Source organism: Amaranthus tricolor, chromosome 1, assembly GCF_026212465.1.
Source record: "Amaranthus tricolor cultivar Red isolate AtriRed21 chromosome 1, ASM2621246v1, whole genome shotgun sequence".
NCBI lineage: Eukaryota > Viridiplantae > Streptophyta > Magnoliopsida > Caryophyllales > Amaranthaceae > Amaranthus > Amaranthus tricolor.
In genome coordinates this window covers 35,079,652-35,098,366 of record NC_080047.1, presented here as the reverse complement: position 1 = coordinate 35,098,366, position 18,715 = coordinate 35,079,652, and the positions used below count along the sequence as shown (strand labels likewise).

General features: G+C 35.3%; 2 protein-coding genes across 2 annotated transcripts; one reads left to right on the top strand and one right to left on the bottom strand.

Annotated features, from left to right (window-relative positions):
- Positions 1–1,919: 1,919 nt before the first annotated feature.
- On the top strand, positions 1,920–12,879 carry LOC130821533 (eukaryotic translation initiation factor). The gene is made up of 5 exons (XM_057687328.1): positions 1,920–2,227; positions 3,033–3,201; positions 3,325–3,450; positions 12,310–12,375; positions 12,458–12,879. The coding sequence occupies exons 1-5, from the start codon at positions 2,034–2,036 to the stop codon at positions 12,503–12,505; spliced, it is 603 nt and encodes a 200-aa protein (XP_057543311.1). The 5' UTR covers positions 1,920–2,033; the 3' UTR covers positions 12,506–12,879.
- A 1,597-nt stretch (positions 12,880–14,476) lies between these two features.
- On the bottom strand, positions 14,477–15,334 carry LOC130820274 (protein PROTON GRADIENT REGULATION 5, chloroplastic). The gene is made up of 2 exons (XM_057685596.1): positions 14,820–15,334; positions 14,477–14,704 (listed from the first exon to the last, which is right to left on the bottom strand). Exons 1-2 carry the CDS (start codon positions 15,090–15,092, stop codon positions 14,600–14,602), a joined length of 378 nt encoding a protein of 125 aa, XP_057541579.1. The 5' UTR covers positions 15,093–15,334; the 3' UTR covers positions 14,477–14,599.
- Positions 15,335–18,715: the final 3,381 nt, after the last annotated feature.

The following is an 18,715-nucleotide window of genomic DNA, read 5'->3' as shown; positions in this document are numbered from 1 at the left end:
ACAAACTTACAATGAGTGGACTACATATACATTAGCAATATGTCAACCTGAAATTTATTGGCATCCCAACCTAAAATGATCATACATATACATTAGCAATATGTCTGTACCTCAAACTCGGATACTAATAGAAAAAAATTATTTTTACATCAAAACAAGTATCGCCATTTAACTTCTCTCCTACTTTTTATTTAGAAGACATTCTACTAATATTTATTAATATGAATCTCTAATATTATAATTTTAAAATTAAATAAAAAGACAATGTTCCACATGGTTAGCTATTAGTTTTTTTTGAGTTACTTACAATGTAAAGTTTCTCTTTGGTTTGTTGCAAGAAAAAACAATGGGATGCTTTTATTTTAAAAAAACATGCAATCATATATTGTAATCACCATTAGTGACCATGGTTTTTTTTGGTCATTCTCAACATTTAAAGTTTTCATGATCATTTTGACAACTATTGGTGTTGGTCTAAGGTTTAAGTTAAGATCAACATAGGTCGAGTCCAATTAAATACGGATTTGACTCAAATAATTTTTTTAGTAACTTGGGCTCTTAAGATTTGGAAATTTAAAACTAAGACTACTCCAAAACGTAAGATTTGATGGCTTTAAGGTCCTTAACGGTTTCTGAATGGGTCTTAATTTATTTATTCACAGTTAAACGTTTTTTACATTTATAAGATTTTATTATTATTAATTTATTATGATGAGTCAATAGATTGTATATATAAGTCTAAATTAAATACAAAAAAATATAGAAATAAATTTAGAATAAATTTAAAATTCATTTGGTTGTGTAATAGGTCGAATAGAGTCGTTCTAACAAGTCTGAGTCTTATATGGATTCAACAAAAAAAATCTAAATCTGAAGACCTAAGATACAAACCCAAATACGCTGGGTCTCAAAAATTATAGTCAAATCTTTCAATTAGAGGCAAATCTAATACACAAATTCTTGTGAGAAATGGTCTTTTTGAGAGACATCTCTAATTAAACTGACTCATTATATATTTTTTTAAAATATTGTAAGTAAGTATTAAGAATGATGTAAGTAGTTATTTAAGATATTAAAAATAGGCATTAAGGATGGGGTAAATAAACATTAATGATAATGTAAGTAGGCATGATGATGATGATGATATAAGTAGGCATTAAAAATGCGATAAATAGGTATTAATCTTTAATGGGCTGAACTTAAAATACGTCTCTAAAAGAAACGGTCTCTCAAGAGACTAACTGAATCTAATAGGTCATGGACCTATGACCATCAATGTAAAGTTTCCTACTAACCGGAGTTAATAAAATCGCAAGTCGATTTCGGAAAATTTGAAAAATAAGACAATTAAACAACTTATTTCTCAAAATAAGCTCCGTGAAAACTTAATTCCCAAAATAAGCGTCCGTACATCTAAACCTAGGTTTGGCAAGAGTTGCTGTTAGTAACAGCGAAAGAGAAAAAAAAAATTAAAAGCCCAAAGTCGCTGTTATTAACAGCGACTTAAAAAAAATTTTTTTTTTAAGTCGCTATTAGTAACAGCGACTTAATGCGTTTTAAGTTTTCAGTTCTCAATTACTTCCTTATTTCAGCTGACGAGGTGAAGGAGTTACCAGTTAACCTTAAAGTCGCTGTTAGAGTGTTAGTAACAGCGACTTTGGGCTTTTAATTTTTTTTTTCGTTACTAACAGCGACTCTTGTCAAACCTAGGTTTGGATGTACGGACGCTTATTTTGGGAAATAAATTTTCACAGAACTTATTTTGAAAAATAAATTGTTTAATTGTCTTATTTTTTTCAAATTTTCTCGATTTGGACCAAAACTTCTTTTATCAATCACAGGCCCAAACTTGAAAGAACCCAACCGGCTTCGAACAACAAACAGCTAGAATAAAGGACACAGGAGACAACTCGACACCTATATAGACCAAAACCCCAAATCTTTGAAGACCCTTTTTTCTCTGGCTTTTCGAGAGATTACTTCCATTAAAACTATATCTCTAGAGCAGAATCTCTTCTTTAGAACGCAGAATAATGTCAAACGAAGTAGCAGAAGAAGTTCTGGCTGCGCCGCTTGCTAGCCAGACGCAAGAAACTACACAAACGACCCACAAATTGGAGAGAAAGTGGGCGTTTTGGTATGATTCTACCAAACCTAAACAAGGCGCTGGTTGGGGTTCTACTCTTAAGAAAGCTTACACCTTTGATACCGTGGAAGAGTTTTGGTGGTAAATTATATTGATTCCCCCTTACATTTTTACCACCTTTTCATTTCGCTTGGTTTTTTTTTTATTTTTTTTATTTTTTATTTTTTTTAATTTTTTTTTTTTTTGATTTTAAGAGTTAAATTTGAGTTGAAATTAATTGATTTGTTTTTTTTTTTTTTTTGATTTGGTTTGTGCTTATTTTTGATAGGGGTATGCTTATTTGTTTGTAGTATTGCAATTAAAGCAATAGTTTTTGACATTGGTGCTAGTTTTTGTGAATATGTATCTGGACTTTAGCTCTTGTATGCCCTAATATTAGTTATTGGTAGTTGTATGCTGTAAATCTTACTACATGCTGGCTTAGGTTTGTGGGTTGTTAGGGGGATTGATTATGGTGATTAAAGATAATTGTGCCGGATCATATTGTTTGAACTGTTAAACTTATTAATTTGGTGAATTGGTGTGTATGCGTTGGATTTATGCTTTTTGGGTTTTGTGGATTCTGATTGTATCTGGATACTAGAATATATTTAAATATTTCCTATTTTTTGAAATCCACACGATTCGGGAAATGTGGAATGTGCAAGTCTTATCCTCTGTGTGCTGCTTTTGTTTTCTGCAATGAGTTTCAAAGAGGATTTGAAGGGCATGATAAATTTGTTGAGGGAATGTAGTATTAGGATTGAATGGTGTTCTAGTATTATTCTATTTGTTTGATATAGATGTCTTTTTGCTTTAAATGGGTATTTAAGACTTAGTTGCACACTATGGTTTTTTGTAGTTGAGGAATACTGGTTTGAGTTGAAAATATAAACCTTTTATGCAGCCTATATGATCAGATATTCAAGCCCAGCAAGTTGGTTGGAAATGCTGATTTCCATTTATTCAAGGCTGGAGTTGAACCAAAATGGGAGGATCCTGAGTGTGCACATGGAGGCAAATGGACTGTTGCTGCCAGCAGAAAGACGAATCTCGAATCAATGTGGCTTGAAACTGTAATGTTTAAAGAATTTTAATAGAAGAATTTTGTTTCTAATCTTTTGAAACTTCTCAGGTTTCAAAACAAATATGTAGCTTTATAGCTTAGTTAATTACTTTGATGTTTTGCTTTTGAGCAGTTGATGGCTCTAATTGGGGAGCAGTTTGATGAAGGTGATGAGATATGTGGTGTGGTTGCTAGCGCACGCCAGAGGGGAGACAAACTTTCATTGTGGACGAGAAATGCTGCCAACGAGGCTGTTCAGGTTTGATGCCTTATAATTACTTTGATTTTGTAGGTTTGAGCTTAGGCCATAGGAAATCAACCTTGAGCTATCAGTGTAAAATATGAAATCATTTCTCTTGATTTGGTCTGCAATTTTATGTTTGCTATTGTGCAATTTTGTTTGGATGTGGTGATGCCAAATTGGTTACTTTACATTCTACAGAATGATATTCTTATATTGGTGATACTAATTTTCTAGCATTAAGCATTTGAAGGAGTGTCAAGTTGACCACGTAATATAAAATTGTGAAATTGGTATACAACGAATTTCAAGACTTCCAATAGGCCATAGCCCATAGTATGAACTCAAGTGGACCAATATAGTTGTTTTCAACTACTTGCATATTACTATTTTCTTGCTTTTGTTAGTCCACGTTAAGTTGAATGGCATATGCTTTGATGCTGAAGGTTGAACCTTCTTGTAGCATGAATTTACGTGAGACGGCTTGAAGAATTTGGGTGAAGGTGAGAATTAAGTGGTGCTTTAAAAGAATTAATAGGTAGCTATGAGCTTCTCTTGGTGAAGGTGCAAGTGTGGTAGGGATTAGTTATAAAAGAATATTGTAGATGGGATAGGGTTTTGATAAGTTATTTGCTTTGTTTCAAGTAGATGTCAGTAGAAAGGTTATGTATATCATAACCAAAATAAATGTTCAATTTTGATTATGGGTGGATCCTAAAAATTAATTTAAAATAAGCTATAGTTGCCTAGCTACCACTAAAGACTATCAAAATTCTTATTATTGTTTTTCGAGGATATATATTTGATTTAATGAAAAGAGTAAATGGTGATGTACATTGGTCCTCATGCTTGAATATCAGATTTTAGGCTAAACATTACTTGGATAGTCACAAGAAGTTTTGATTTCTATTATGTTATCAACATTCATAGATATGCGGAGAATCCAAGAGTGCAGATCTATAGGTGGAATTAAAACTGCGATATGCTTAGAAAATGTTGTTTGCTCAATTTTTTGGCTCGTAGTCAAATTAGCAAGATCTTGTTGAAGAGGTAGATCCCAAAGAATATTGGTGGGTTTATGATTAATATCTTTTGTCGGCAAAGTGCGACTTAGAACTTGGATGGGTGTGTGTTTTTGAGCATGGTTGCTTCCCATTGATGTTCTTGCTAACATTGTTTTGACATTGGGGCATTTGTGATGGTACAGATAAATAGGATTTTATTTCGCATGCTCTCTATTTAAGGTCCTACATTATTTTCAAGGAAATGATTGATATGGGTGGATTATGATGTTTACCAAAGTTATCTTGACTATTTGACTTTATTTAAATTTATGAACCTTCTCTTCAAAGTAGAAGAAAAGTGAACGGGGTGCATATTGCACTAGCTTCCTCAACATAAGAGTTGAAATTTTTTATTATTGTCATATTACTCTTTGATCAGGTGCATATTCAAGAGATAAGATAGGTTGGACTAAGGGTAATTAAGGAATCAATAAATAGGTTTAGGCAATTAGGTGGCTTAAGTTATTGAGGTATTTATGAAATTTGTGGGGCTAAATAGTCTTTGTTTGTGTCTATGCATATTCTTGGTGCATTTGTGGCAAAAATCTGATTTTCTGTTTTTAGGAGTTTAGTAATTTTCTACTTTTAAGCCTTTTACTTTGTTTCCTCTTGAGAAGCGTTTGAATTTTTGGTTTAAATGTCAAAAATGGCATGGAATGATTTCTGGGCAAGAATAAATTTTGTTATTTACTTGGATCTAAGAACTATTTGTTTCCATCATCCATGGATCACTTTGTCATGACTCATCCCTGACCCACTCGAGCATGGTTGTGTACCTATCAAAGAGTGATTCCGAAAGTGGTGCCCTAGCATTGCAACAACGCTAAGCAGCAAACCCCCTATAAGATGTCTATATGAGAGAGGGCTATTAACCTAATAAAAATAATCATCATAGTATGTAATATTGGGGCTTTTTGGGGACCAAACAAAGTTTATTTGCCACATCCTTAAGGACCTACAGAAGATTGTGGAACCATCTAAGTTCAGAATACAGTAGAAAGGGCCTAAACTAGAGTCATTGACAACACTCTTTGAACAATGGTTGTACCTTGATTTCCTCTAGGGCGCATATCTCTTAGAGTTTTGAAACACTCCAAGAGTAGAAACATCTATAAATATTCTAAGGAGTAATTTCTATATTCACCTCGCACAAGCCTTATAAAGCATACTTGAGACTTGAGAGCTAATGTAAGCAAGCATTTCACAACCACTCCGCTCTCGTTGCTAGCCTTAAGCCTTTGTAATACACTTAACCCAGAAAGCCTACATTCTTAACTAATGATTCAGCCCACCAAGTTTTAGGAGGCTGTAACACCCACGGTCCCGAGGGTCCTTAAGACTTATCAAAGAAGAAAGAAAACAGAGGGGCTGGCGGGTTAGTTGGGTTTATTAGGAATATTTGTAATTAGTTTTCTGTTTTGAGCTTATATTTTTGTATGCTTATGTGTCATTTTTTTTTAGTTGTTGGGCTTAGGTGGCATTAGTGAATAACTATATAAGGGCATCTTGTATGAGACTTGAGTTTTAGCTTGGATGGAATAAAAGTTGTGGGCAAGGAGTTTTCTCAGCACTCGAAGTTGAGAGAGAGTTTGCACAACACTCAAAGTTGTGCCTCAATCATTGTGTCTTGTGTTTTTTTTTTTGTGTACTTTCGATTCTTGGAGGCAGGGCTGTCTCAATAGGTATCAGAGCGGTTCTTTTCGTCATGGCAATGGGAAATACGAATGAGCAAGAAAGGATGGAGAAGACAGAGCAAGAATTGAAGAGGTTATCATCCGCCATTGAAGAAATAAACAAGAAATAAGACAAGACTGACCAAGTATTGGCAGCCTTGTTGGATGGGCAGGCGAAAATCCTTCAAATGGGGTTGAAAACAGAGGAAAATCAAAGGAGGCAGCCACCCATTCAAATTCCGGATCAAGAAGAGACAAACCTTGAATGGGTTTGTCATTAGGGGAGTGATGATAGGTGAATACAAAGTGATGACAAGCGTGGGCATGGTAATGAGAGACGTGATCGATGTGATGGAGGGTGTTATGAGGAATCAAATTGGAAGGCAAGGAGATTGGAGTTGCCATCTTTCAATGGGCAAGATGTGGATGATTGGATTCTAAAGGCGAAAAAATATTTTTCGTATTATGAACTTAGCGAAAAACAGAATATGGAGGTTTCGGTGGTGTGTTTGGAAGGTGAAGCCATTATGTGGTATAAACACGCAAATCAAAGATTACCGATGAGGCGTTGGGAGGAATTAAAAAACTTGATTTTGGAGCTATTTCGTCCATTCGAAGATGGAGATTTGTATGAACAATGGATGTCGGTGGAGCAAACGGGTAGTGTAGCCGATTATCGAAGGGAATTTTTTACAAGACTCAATTATGTGAATTTGGTGGACGAACCAGTGTTAATCGGAGCTTTCTTGAGAGGATTGTGTGAAGAGGTGAAGGTAGAATTGAAACTCATGGGTCCTACTACCTTGGATCAAGCCATGGATTGGGCCGAACGTATTGATCGGAAGTTGGAGTGTCAATCTTGGTTGGGGAGAAGGCAAGTGCAGCAGCGAAATTATCCCCTCACTCTCTACAGTAATCAGCCTTTGCAAAAACACCCAAATCAGCCCCAATTTATTCGATATTCCCCAAATTGGCGAAACCCTAACCGAACCCTAATTCCAAAATTAATTCCACTCCCCACCTTCCACGACAGAATCAGTCGACCCACCCTAACCTAAACCCTATGTCGCCCCTCTACAACCTGAACCCACCTGGAAACTGGCCTTTTCAGGCCTGCTCTGCCGGCAGTAACGTGGGGAAGGAGCGGCGCATGTCAAGACGCTGAACACAGTAAGCGCAGGAGGAAGGGGCTTTGCTTTAAATGCGATGAGAAATGGTTCGTTAATCATGTGTGCAGTCGCAAGGAGATGTTGGTGCTTATTGGAGTACTGGAGGAGGAACCCACGGCCGAAACAGGTTTTTTTGTTGAAGAATTAGAGGAGGAGCAAGAGGAGATTGAACCGCTGGGTATTTCCTTAAATTCGGTAGTCGGGATTACTAATCCAAAGACTGAAAATGTTGGTCACGATTAATTCAATAGTATTGATTGTCATGATTGACCCCGGGGCTACTAATAATTTTATTTCCACTCAAGCAGTTAAAAAATTGGGCTTCAATTGTGAAGAAAGTGAAAAATTTGGGGTCATGGTCGGGAATGGTGAGGAAATATTAGGACAAGGAGTATGTAGACAAGTGAAATCACGACTTCAAGAATTAAGCATTGTGTAAGATTATTTTGCTTTGGAATTGGGAAATTCTGATGTGATTCTTGGTGTTCAATGGCTCGAAACTTTGGGTCCCGTAACGACTAATTGGAAGACTCAAACAATGCAATTCGCTTGGCAAGGCTGTAATGTTTATTGGGTGATCCTACACTAAAGAGGTCAAAATTATATTAAAGGCCATGCTCAAGGTTTTGAAGAAAGAAGGGGAGGCATACTAGTGGAGTTGAATGGAGTTGAGGGAAGTTTAAAGAATGTGGAGGTGCCCGCTGATTTGAAGGCTCTCTTTGAAAGTTCTGAAGATATTTTTCAACCCTTGGCACAATTACCTCCTCAAAGGGAACACGATCATTCGATTACTCTCAAGTAAGGCATGGATCCCATTAATGTTAGGCCTTACCGTTACCCACATGGTCAAAAAAAAAAGAGATCGAAAGGCTAGTTCAAGACATGCTTAAAGCAGGTATCATACAACCTTCAATTAGTCCGTTCTCTAGTCCAGTTATCTTAGTGAAGAAGAAGGATGGTTCTTGGAGATTCTGTGTTGATTATAGAGCTTTGAACAAGGCTACCGTTCTTGATAAATATCCCATTCCCATGATTGACGAGCTTCTTGATGAGTTGCATGGGGCAATCGTGTTCACAAAATTGGAACTCAAGTCAGGTTATCATCAAATTCGAATGAGGACCCAATATGTGCATAAAACGACTTTTAGAACACATGAAGGCCGTTATGAATTTCTTTTCATGCTTTTCGGTTTGACAAATGCTCCGTCTACTTTTCAATCTTTGATGCATGAGGTATTTCGTCCATATTTGAGAAAGTTTTTTTTGGTTTTCTTCGTTGATATACTCATTTATAGCAGGAATCGTGAGGAGCACCCGAACCATGTAGCTCAAGTGTTTCCTTGTCTTTGCAAGCATTCTTTTGTAGTTAACGGGGGCAAATGTGAATTTGGGGTTGATAAGGTAGCCTACTTGGGACATGTTATTTCGGCAGCTGGGGTTTCGGTCGATGAGGAGAAGATATCTGCTATGCTTTCATGGCCATGTCCAAAGAATTTATAGGAGCTACGGGGATTCCTTGGTTTGACAGGTACTACCGAAGGTTTGTTAAGGGTTATGCACAATTGACTAAAGTCCTAACCAACCAACATCGAAAGGATTCTTTTGCTTGGAATGATGAAATCGAATGAGCTTTTCAATATTTGAAGATAATGATGACTAAGGTTCCCGTGCTTGCAATGCCGAATTTTGAGATGACGTTCAGTCGAGATTGATGCTTCCCAACATGGTTTAGGGGCTGTTTTGATGCAAGAGCGACATCCCATTGCATACTATAGTAAGACCTTGAGGATTCTGGCTCGAAATAAGTCCATTTATGAAAAAGAGCTTATGGCAATAGTGTTTGCTGTCTTGAAATGGAAACACACGCCGATTCATGGTAAAAACGGATCAATATAGCTTGAAGCATTTGTTGGAACAAAGAGAGGTACACGGGGGACTACCAAAAGTGGTTGATGAAATTGATGGGTTTTGGTTTTTTGATCGAGTACAATTTGGGATCAAATAACTTGGTGGCGGATGCTTTATTTGGGATCACTTATGGTTATATGGAGTTGGGCAAATTGTTGAGTACACATGGTATTGATTGGGACATGCTTTAGGAAGAGGTTAAAAAAGATATGTCTTTGGTTCGTATTCGGTCAGGTGTCGAGAAGGGTGAGCAAGTTCCTACGGGGTTCTCCATGACGAACAATGTGTTATTTTTCAAAGGAAGATATGTCCTAGCAAAATCATCTCCTTTTATTCCAGTCTTGTTATGAGAATATCATGACTCTCCTTTAGGAGGTCACTCGGGGGAATTAAAAACTTATCTTCGAATGGCGGGAGAATGGTATTGGGAAGGGATGCAAAAGCATGTCACAAGATATGTTCAGGAATGCCAAGTTTGTCAACAAGCTAAGAGTTCAAATCAAAGTTTGGCGGGTCTCCTACAAAATCCACCTATTCCTTCCCAAGTTTGGGAACATGTTACCATGGATTTCATCGAGGGATTACCCAAATCGAACGGGGTCGGTACCATATTAGTAGTGATTGACCGGTTGACTAAGTATGGTCACTTTATTGCTCTTACGCATCCTTTTACGGCTCTCCAGGTAGCGGCAAAATTTGTGAAAGAAGTAGTGCGTTTGCATGGGTTTCCTACTTCTATTGTTTCGGATCGTGACAAAGTCTTTATGAGTGTTTTTTGGAGGGAGATGTTCCGGTTACAGCAGACGCAGTTGTTACGCAGCACAACTTATCATCCACAAGCCGATGGGCAGTTCTAAATTGTGAACAAAATGGTGGAAACATATTTGCGTTGTTTTGTGAATGTACAACCGAAACATTGGGTGCGATGGCTACTTTGGGCAGAGTTTTGTTATAATACGTCTCCACATCTCCATCAAGATACTCCTTTTTAAGCGTTGTATGGCCGAGTTCCCCCTCATGTGGTACGTGTGGGTCATCAACAAACCCTGGTGGATTCCTTGGACCAATTATTGCAAGAGCGGGATCCGATTTTAGATGATCTCCAATTTAATGTGGCAATGGCACAACAGAGGATGGAATTTTATGCCGACAAAAAGAGGCGGGAAGTTGTTTTTGAGGTAGGAGATTTTGTCTACTTGAAAATGCGACCCTATCATCAAAAGAGTTTGGCTAGCCGAATGAATGAAAAGTTTGGGCCTCGGTTTTATGGCCCATACAAGATTCTCCAAAGGGTGGGCAAGGCTGCATATCAATTAGAGCTACCGAAAGATTGTTCCTTGCACCCGGTTTTCCATGTCTCCCAGCTCAAACGAGCTGAGGGAGTAACACAAGCTGCAGTAGCCGTTCCTCCGTTGACAGCTGACTTGGAAGAGGTGTTGCAACCTGTCGACATTTTACAGATTCGCCACTTACCATCCAAGCCAAGAGAGATATTGGTCTTATGGGATGGAAGGGATGAAACAGAGGCTACATGGGAAGACGCTAGCAAATTCTTTGCCTCATTTCCTTTTGCTCACCTTGAGGACAAGGTGCTTAATATGGCGGGGAGTATTGTAACACCCACGGTCCCGAGGGTCCTTAAGACCTATCAAAGAAGAAAGAAAACAGAGGGGCTAGCGTGTTAGTTGGGTTTATTAGGAATATTTGTAATTAGTTTTCTGTTTTGAGTTTATATTTTTGTATGCTTACGTGTCATTTTATTTTTAGTTGTTGGGCTTAGGTGGCATTAGTGAATAACTATATAAGGCCATTCTGTATGAGACTTGAGTTTTAGCTTGGATGGAATAAAAGTTGTGGGCAAGGAGTTTTCTCAGCACTCGAAGTTGGAGGGAGTTTGCACAGCACTCGAAGCTGTGCCTCAATCATTGTGTCTTGTGTTTTTTTTTGTGTACTTTGGATTCTTGGAGGCAGGGCTGTCTCAGAGGCGTGACTTAAATCATGATGGGATAGTGAACAAGAAGCCCTTGTGTGGCAACTTGGGGAAAACAAGTCAGCATGTGACAACTTGCATCTAATCCCCACTGTAGCTGTTTGCACTTTGCTAATGTTTGATAGTTCATAAACTTTATTTATAATGAAGTATTAAATTTTAGATATTTGAATGTAATGGAATGGAGATTTTTTTTATTTATTCTAATGATTTATGCATTTTTGGGTGGAGAAAGCGTGACTTAGGTGAGCTTCTACATTATGATAGCATGCTAGTTGATGCAAGATCTGGCTTAGATGCTTAGTATACTTCTGGTTGGTAGAAGATTCATAGAGGACTTTGATTTAACCCTCTGGAAGACAAATCTTTCACATGTAGTGTTATCTCTAAATTTTGGAATAGTTTCTACCACATTTTAAATTTGTTTCACATTCAAAGGAGAGAAATAAGTAAATTGAAGACATTCAAGTTACTTTCAACCTAGTAAACCTACATGGAGTTGCAATCTTTTACATGAGGGATCAAAGTATCGGACTAAAGTGAGAGGATGTTTTCAACTTATTTTAGAACCATTTTTGTTCTTATTTCAACCATACCAAATCATTCTTGTAACTGTTTTCACCAGCTTCTTCAATTATTTAACAACAAAAGATTACCTCTCTTTTCAATCTTGGACTGTGATCTGTGGCATCTATCATCAAACTTTTCGTTATAAATACATATTTTGAAACTTGAGATTGATTAATTGTGGTCTATCAATTCTGGGTTTTTTACAACAGGATGATTTCTATATTACTATGATTAAGTGATTAGGTCCCCCTCACTCACTCGGTGCTTGCACTACTCTGTGTGGGTAATAATAAGACTTTAAAAGTTCTGTGTTTTGGAAGAAGTGCAATGAATGTATACTAGATCTAGCTCTATTATGTTGAAGCCATTATGAATCTAATTCTGTCTCATCTCACTGCAATAAAAATCATTTTTGTTTTCATTTTCCAATGGAACCTAATTTCAGTTTCACTTGTGGCAATGTGCTTATGTTATCAATTCTTATCTTATTTTCAATGGAACAGATGAGCATTGGAAGGAAGTGGAAAGAGATAATTGACGTTACGGACAAAATTAATTACAGTTTCCATGTAAGTAATATTTGCATTCTCATTGATGTTTGAAGTGTGAAATGAAAAACAATCTGGTGTTAAATATTTCATGATGTAACAGGATGATGCAAAAAAGGACAAGTCTTCGAGAGGAAGATACAGTGTGTAAGACCTTCCCTGTGTCATGTTGATCTCTTCTCCCTGAGCAGTTCTCTTAAAAGTTTTAAATTTGCGTTCACTTTTCATATACAACCCGTAGAACAAAATGCCCTGCTGGCTGCTCAGCTTCAAATTTTTGTGTGGGCTACTGTTTGATTTCTTTCTTATATCACATTCTAATGAGTTCTTAAATCGTGTTCCATTAGGCCGAGCGTCCTCTTTATTTTTCTTGTTAGTTGGGACTTGTTTCAGTTTTTGATTAGTTATCGCATACTATGCAGAAACAGTAAAATGTATTTTTGGAAATATCTTTGTCTCTGGCTTGTGTTTCCCTTGTTTCGTGGTGAAGATGGCCAAACAGTACCCCCCCCCCCCCCTAGAAAAAGCAAAGACCCTTCTCGTGTAGCATTTGAGAATCCTTGATCTTGATTTGGAAATGTTCGGAGCAACTGGCAAACCATATGTGTGCTTGGATGATTCTAGCTAGGGGTGTTCATTCGAGTCCTAAGTTATGTTTCTGATAAGGTGTTTTGGGTTAGATTGTCTTCGGTTATAGTGTGTATGGATCGGTATATTAATATGGTTTCTTTTTAGTGTTCAAAAATGGGTCATTTTTGGGTCTGTACAATTTTAACCTAGGTGGGATTACGGTATGAGTTTGATGGTGTTAATTCGTATCTTCCGTTAGCTGACTTATGACCAATTATTTGACGTATCTTGCTGCATGGTAATGAAATTTTAGTGTAATTTTGCTAGAAATATCATATATATATATATATATATATATATATATATATATATATATATATATATATATATATATATATATATAAAATGAAGTGGGGTCTTTAGCCCTTTACCAATGATCAAAGAAAATTACATTAACCGTAAAAACATTTAACACCAAATATAAAATGAAATAGTTTATAATTGGATATACGTTGATAAACAACAGCAACACAAAATTTTTCTCATCATCCAACATATCAACATATTTATCAAAAACGAAAAATTAAATTTGAAGAGCAAAACTTAATTATACAAAAAATTGTATTTTAAAACTAATTTTCGGTTTCTAATTTTTGAGGGCTCTAAGCGATGAGACACCCCAAATGTTTTTAGAACCCCATTGTTTCTTCTATGTATAGCTTGTTGCAAATTTTATATTTTTTTAAAACCGATTTGGCTGAAGAATAAAAGGACGAAAGGATAGTTTGAATGGCACAAAGAACCTGTCATTTACAATATGGTAGAATTGCGTAGTATGTTCTTACTGAAAATAAAAATTGCATTATTTGCTGTTTTTTAAAATTTTCTTTGAAACGATACTTGTGTAGTTGTTAAATGTGTTTACACTCCATAGTGGTGGAGCCATTAAGATGGTCTACCCGTTAGATTTTTTTTTTTATTTTTTTTTTATTTTTTTATTTGACGAATCTCAGTTTGTGGTTCTGAGGTTGCTTTGTTTATGATAGATATGAGGCTTATATCCCTCTTTCAATGTATGGTTCCTAACATTACACTCACTCAACGGTGATTTACATCACATAAAATAATATATAGAAGTATTAATATTTTAATTGAATAAATAGAAGTATTAGTATTAATTAATATTACTCTCTAAAATTAGGATTTTTTTAAAAATTTATAATTATCAATTTTTTTACAGAAATTATAATAACCATTGATGTAGCCTCAGGTGGATTTTCTTTTTACAGATTATTGATGGAGAAATCATGCTTCTTTTGTGTTGTTAGAACTTAGTAGCAAATAACATAGCAAAACCCAAATATGATCATGTTTATGGTCGATCAGCCCAGTGTCTTGCCAAAAGTCGAATAGGGGAGGGAGAAGTAGCGGACAGATCATATCCGTAACTTTTGAAGGAGAGGGCAGGAGAAATACGCATAATCAAATCAAAACCAAATCCTCGAGGGAGAGGACAGGAAAAATGCACGTAATCAATTCAAAACCAAAAATGGAATCTACAAAAATAGAATGTATATACCATTAAATGTATATAAGCTTATACACCCAAGTTTCAACATGCTCTAATGACTTATCTAACTGTTTTGATCAACAAATTTCCAATCACATTTTTCAATTAAGCCAGGAATCCCAATCTTTCTCCATTCTTTTTCGCCAATCGAATCAACCCTTGTCTTTGCTTGGAATCTGCTCCTATTGACTTGCAAAACTCCGTAATCACCTGCACAATTCATTAAGCTTTCATCACACAATTCAATTCCTTTGATTTTGCTACATAATAATGTTGCAAAATCAAACCCTTAAGTAAAAGGTTGATTGATAGCCTATGAAATTACCTGGGAATGGAGGGCAATAGCTTTGCCTCTAAGTTGATTGAACCTCTTTTTCCCAATGATGTTCCTAGTTATAACCACAAGAGGAGCAAAGAGACCTTTTCCTTCATTGACATTCTTCATCATGGGTTGAGCTCGTGTTGGACGACTTGGAAACCGAACCTGACTTGACACCGATTTCACTAACATGCCATAGTTCTCACCAGAGGCGAAGGAGCATCCGACACCGGCGTTCTTGAATCCGGTTGCCGGAATCAAAGAAGTTGTCATAGCCATTGCTTTAATGCTAGAATGTGTAGTGGTTTAGGAAGCTCCTTGTGTGTTGTGTGTAGATTGTTTAGAAATTGGTGTTTGTAAGGCTATGATTTTGAAGTTAAAGAAGGGGTAATGTATAGGTGTATGAAGGACAGCCTTAGGAGTGATTGCAAGGTAGTTTGGGAGCCACATATATTTTGGTGGTTTTAAGTTTTGCAAATTTGTTTGGGTTTTTCTCCACACCAGCTTTTTTTTTTTTTTATTTTTTATTTTTTATTGTTTATTAATTATTTTTAATTTATATTTTATTTTAATTTAGAAGTTAAAATATAGTAGTTAAGTGAAATTTTATTTGATCGACTTAATGCAATTTTATTAATATTAATATTATATTTTAGTTATGTATAATCACAATACTAAAGATTAAATTATTGAATTGGTAGTGTGTGGAAGCAAATAGAACAATAAAAAAAGGAGTATTTGAATGGGAGAAAATAGATGGAAAGAAAGTTGAGTAAGACTTTGTAGTAAGTTCACCTTAAAAAAATAAATAATCAGTTGCATTTTGTAAAAATTAGTTTTAATCATAAAAATTAGTGTCGTACATAAAATCAGCTTTAATCATAAAAATCAACTTTAACTAATAACTAAAAATAATTTTAAATAAATAAAATTCATTTACAATCATTATAAATTAGTTTCAATTGTAGGAAAAATAATTTTTGATTAATAAAAATAAGTTGAATAGATGAAGTAAATACGACTTGAATGAAAGTATTTCATTTCCATTTGTATACCAAAAGGAAATAAGAAGGAATTGGAGGAAAGGAAAATGCAGGTAAAATCACATATAGAGATGGTTACCTATTGGTTCCAGCTCTCAGACTTGCCCTTTTTTAGGGTTTGGATCAAATTTATGAGATCCAACGAATTAGGGTTTGATCTCGACTCAAAAATGGGTTTGAGTATAGGATGATCATATTTTCTCTCTAGACCCACTTAATACTTAGACCTGCTAGATCCCTCCTCAATCTAAAGACTTATTTTAATACTAGCGAAGTTTTTTTAATGTTAAAAAGTTTAGATTTGAATAATGAAGTAAGACACATTTAGATTTGTCAGACTTGGCGATTCTGAGGTCCAAATCTAAAATTTTAGACTCTAATTAATAGATTTAAGTTCGGGTTTGATTAGACTCAATTTAGACCCGACTCATGATAATTCCTAATTTCATCATACAATACTTAAACGTAAAAACACATTAATCTTTCCTTGATTTCTCTTCTCTCATTTTCATTTCTAAATTGTTACCCAAACATATTCTTATTAAGGTTGTAATATATACATACCTAAGAATGAAATATTGTATTTTAGTTTAAAAGTACTTTATTGATAAAGGCGTTTTTGTTGAGTATAAGATTTGGGGTTCGACCTTTACTGGGTGCAGGTATTAGGTGGGAGTTTCTTGACTGCGAGCATCCTCTTTACCTCCTCATTGAAGGGAACAAATATGGTTTTTCCGCATCTTTTAGGAAAAAAACCTCACCCGGACTTTGCCTTGTGCGGAATATTAGGAGTGTCCTTTACCTTTTATAAAGGTGTTTTTGTTATAAAATTTAAAATTACATATTCTAAGAAATATATTTTACGTATTTTTGTAGTATGTATTAATAGTATACCAAAATTGAGAAGTCATCAACTCAAAAAAAAAAAAAATCTAAAAGTCATAAAACATTGATGAAAGATATAAGGAAATGATATTTCGATTCTATGTAGACTTGATAATTCGACAAGATTTTATTTGTGAATGGAAATTTATAGTTTGCAAATTTGTATTCTTTTAGAATGTTCCTTGAATTTAATTGCAACAGTCAAAAGTAAAAGAGTAAATAAATATTTGTAAAAAAAAACATTTCATTCTTTATTTGGTAAATGATGTTTTTATCCTTTATCATGTTTGTCATGTACTTTGTATAAACACCCATCATTATGAATAGACCTGGGAAAACGGTCGGTTGGTCGGGTTTTGGGTCGGATCAATTTCGGTCGGGTCATTTTCGGGTCGGGTCAGTTTCGGATCAGGTCAGTTTCAGGTCGGATCACTCTGGGTTTCGGGTAGGTTCGGATTGACCCAACGGGTTACCATAAAACATTAGAATATCCAATCGACTAATTCAACATAAAAAAAATCATTAAAATGTCTAAAAAAAATCATTAGAGAAATTACATGTACGATTTTCAAAAAATAGTTGGTATGTCAAGTTCATTTAAGTGCAAGAAAAATAGGGGAATTAATACTTATTTTGAAAGACTTGTAAGATAAGCGCTTTATAAAAGTTATTTTGTTTAGTATAATTGTAACGTTAGATAAAAATGACGTTAAAATTATCTTCATAATTTTCATGTTGGAAAGATATACAACTAACTAAGTACTTATTTCGTCTTATAAGATACGCGTTTTATAATTTAGGGTAGCGACATTCGTTTTTTGAAAAGCTCATTCAAACGTGCGAAACGTTCGTATAAATTATATTGATTTGCTTACTGAAATGTAGAAGAATTAAAAACTCATTTGACTGATTTAACAAGATACATGTATTCAATTAAGATGATTATAACGTCCTGTTTTTAAAGAAAAATAATTACGATGGCTAAAAAGACGTTAAATACGTGTTTTTTGAGATCTATTGATGAGTTTTAGGGTTCAAGTGATATACTCAATATGTTGAGATACTTTGAAAACTAAAATTTTATTTGAAATAAATTCTAACATTGAAATTACTCTAAAAATTGATATTAAATCGGTCAAAACGGGTCGGTTTCCGGTTGGGTAATTATCGGGTCGGTCATGTTTCGGATTAAGTCTCTTTCGGGTCGGTCGGGTTCGGGTTTTGTCGGGTCGGGTCCCGGGTTCATTTTCGGGTCGGATCAAATTTTTCCAGGTCTAATTATGAAATACAAGTCAACCCATTCTATTATAATATGGTATCAGATTTTTCAAGTTAATTTTTTCTTTCCTGGCATCCTCTTTGCTTTCTTCTCCTCTGTCTTCAGTGCACTCTCATGACTACTAAAGATCCCATTCACCCCGCCACTTTAGTCACCAATATCAAGAATTGCATTCCAATCACTCTTGATGAAGATGGTCATCTATACAATACTTGGTCTTCTCTTTTTCAACTCCATTGCCGCGCTGATCTCGTTCTTGAACATATTGTTCCCGATGACAAAATTCTTCCCACCGAAGCCGCTACTTGGCACCGTCTTGATGATCTTGTGCGCACATGGATCTATGGTACTATCTCTGTTGAACTCATTAAATCAATTCTTGACCTTACGGATAAAGCCATAGATTGGTTAATCGATTTCAGAACAATAACACTACAACAAATTTAACTTTTTGCGACATTGGATTTAGTGGCATTAAAAGAATGTCACTGATTCATGTTTTTAGTGTAATAAATATTGGTTTTTATTTTAAGTTCCACTATAAAGTGATTTAGCGACACTTTATTTGGTCTTTAATGGCATATGCAATTGTTACTCTAGTCTATAGTGGCATTTGTGAGAAATGTCACTAAATCCTATGTCGCAAAAAGCTTTAGTGTGTTTTTTATTATGCTGCTAAAAGGTTTAATAAATGT

What these genes read in the sequence shown, in the direction of transcription:
- LOC130821533 (XM_057687328.1), top strand. Translation starts at nt 2,034, where the DNA reads ATGTCAAACGAAGTAGCAGAAGAAGTTCTGGCTGCGCCGCTTGCTAGC. An exon ending in AATCAATGTGGCTTGAAACT is followed by an intron (nt 3,202 to 3,324) that starts GTAATGTTTAAA and finishes GCTTTTGAGCAG; the next exon opens with TTGATGGCTCTAATTGGGGA. An exon ending in AAATTAATTACAGTTTCCAT is followed by an intron (nt 12,376 to 12,457) that starts GTAAGTAATATT and finishes ATGATGTAACAG; the next exon opens with GATGATGCAAAAAAGGACAA.
- LOC130820274 (XM_057685596.1), bottom strand. Translation starts at nt 15,092, where the DNA reads ATGGCTATGACAACTTCTTTGATTCCGGCAACCGGATTCAAGAACGCC. An exon ending in CTATTGCCCTCCATTCCCAG is followed by an intron (nt 14,705 to 14,819) that starts GTAATTTCATAG and finishes TGAATTGTGCAG; the next exon opens with GTGATTACGGAGTTTTGCAA.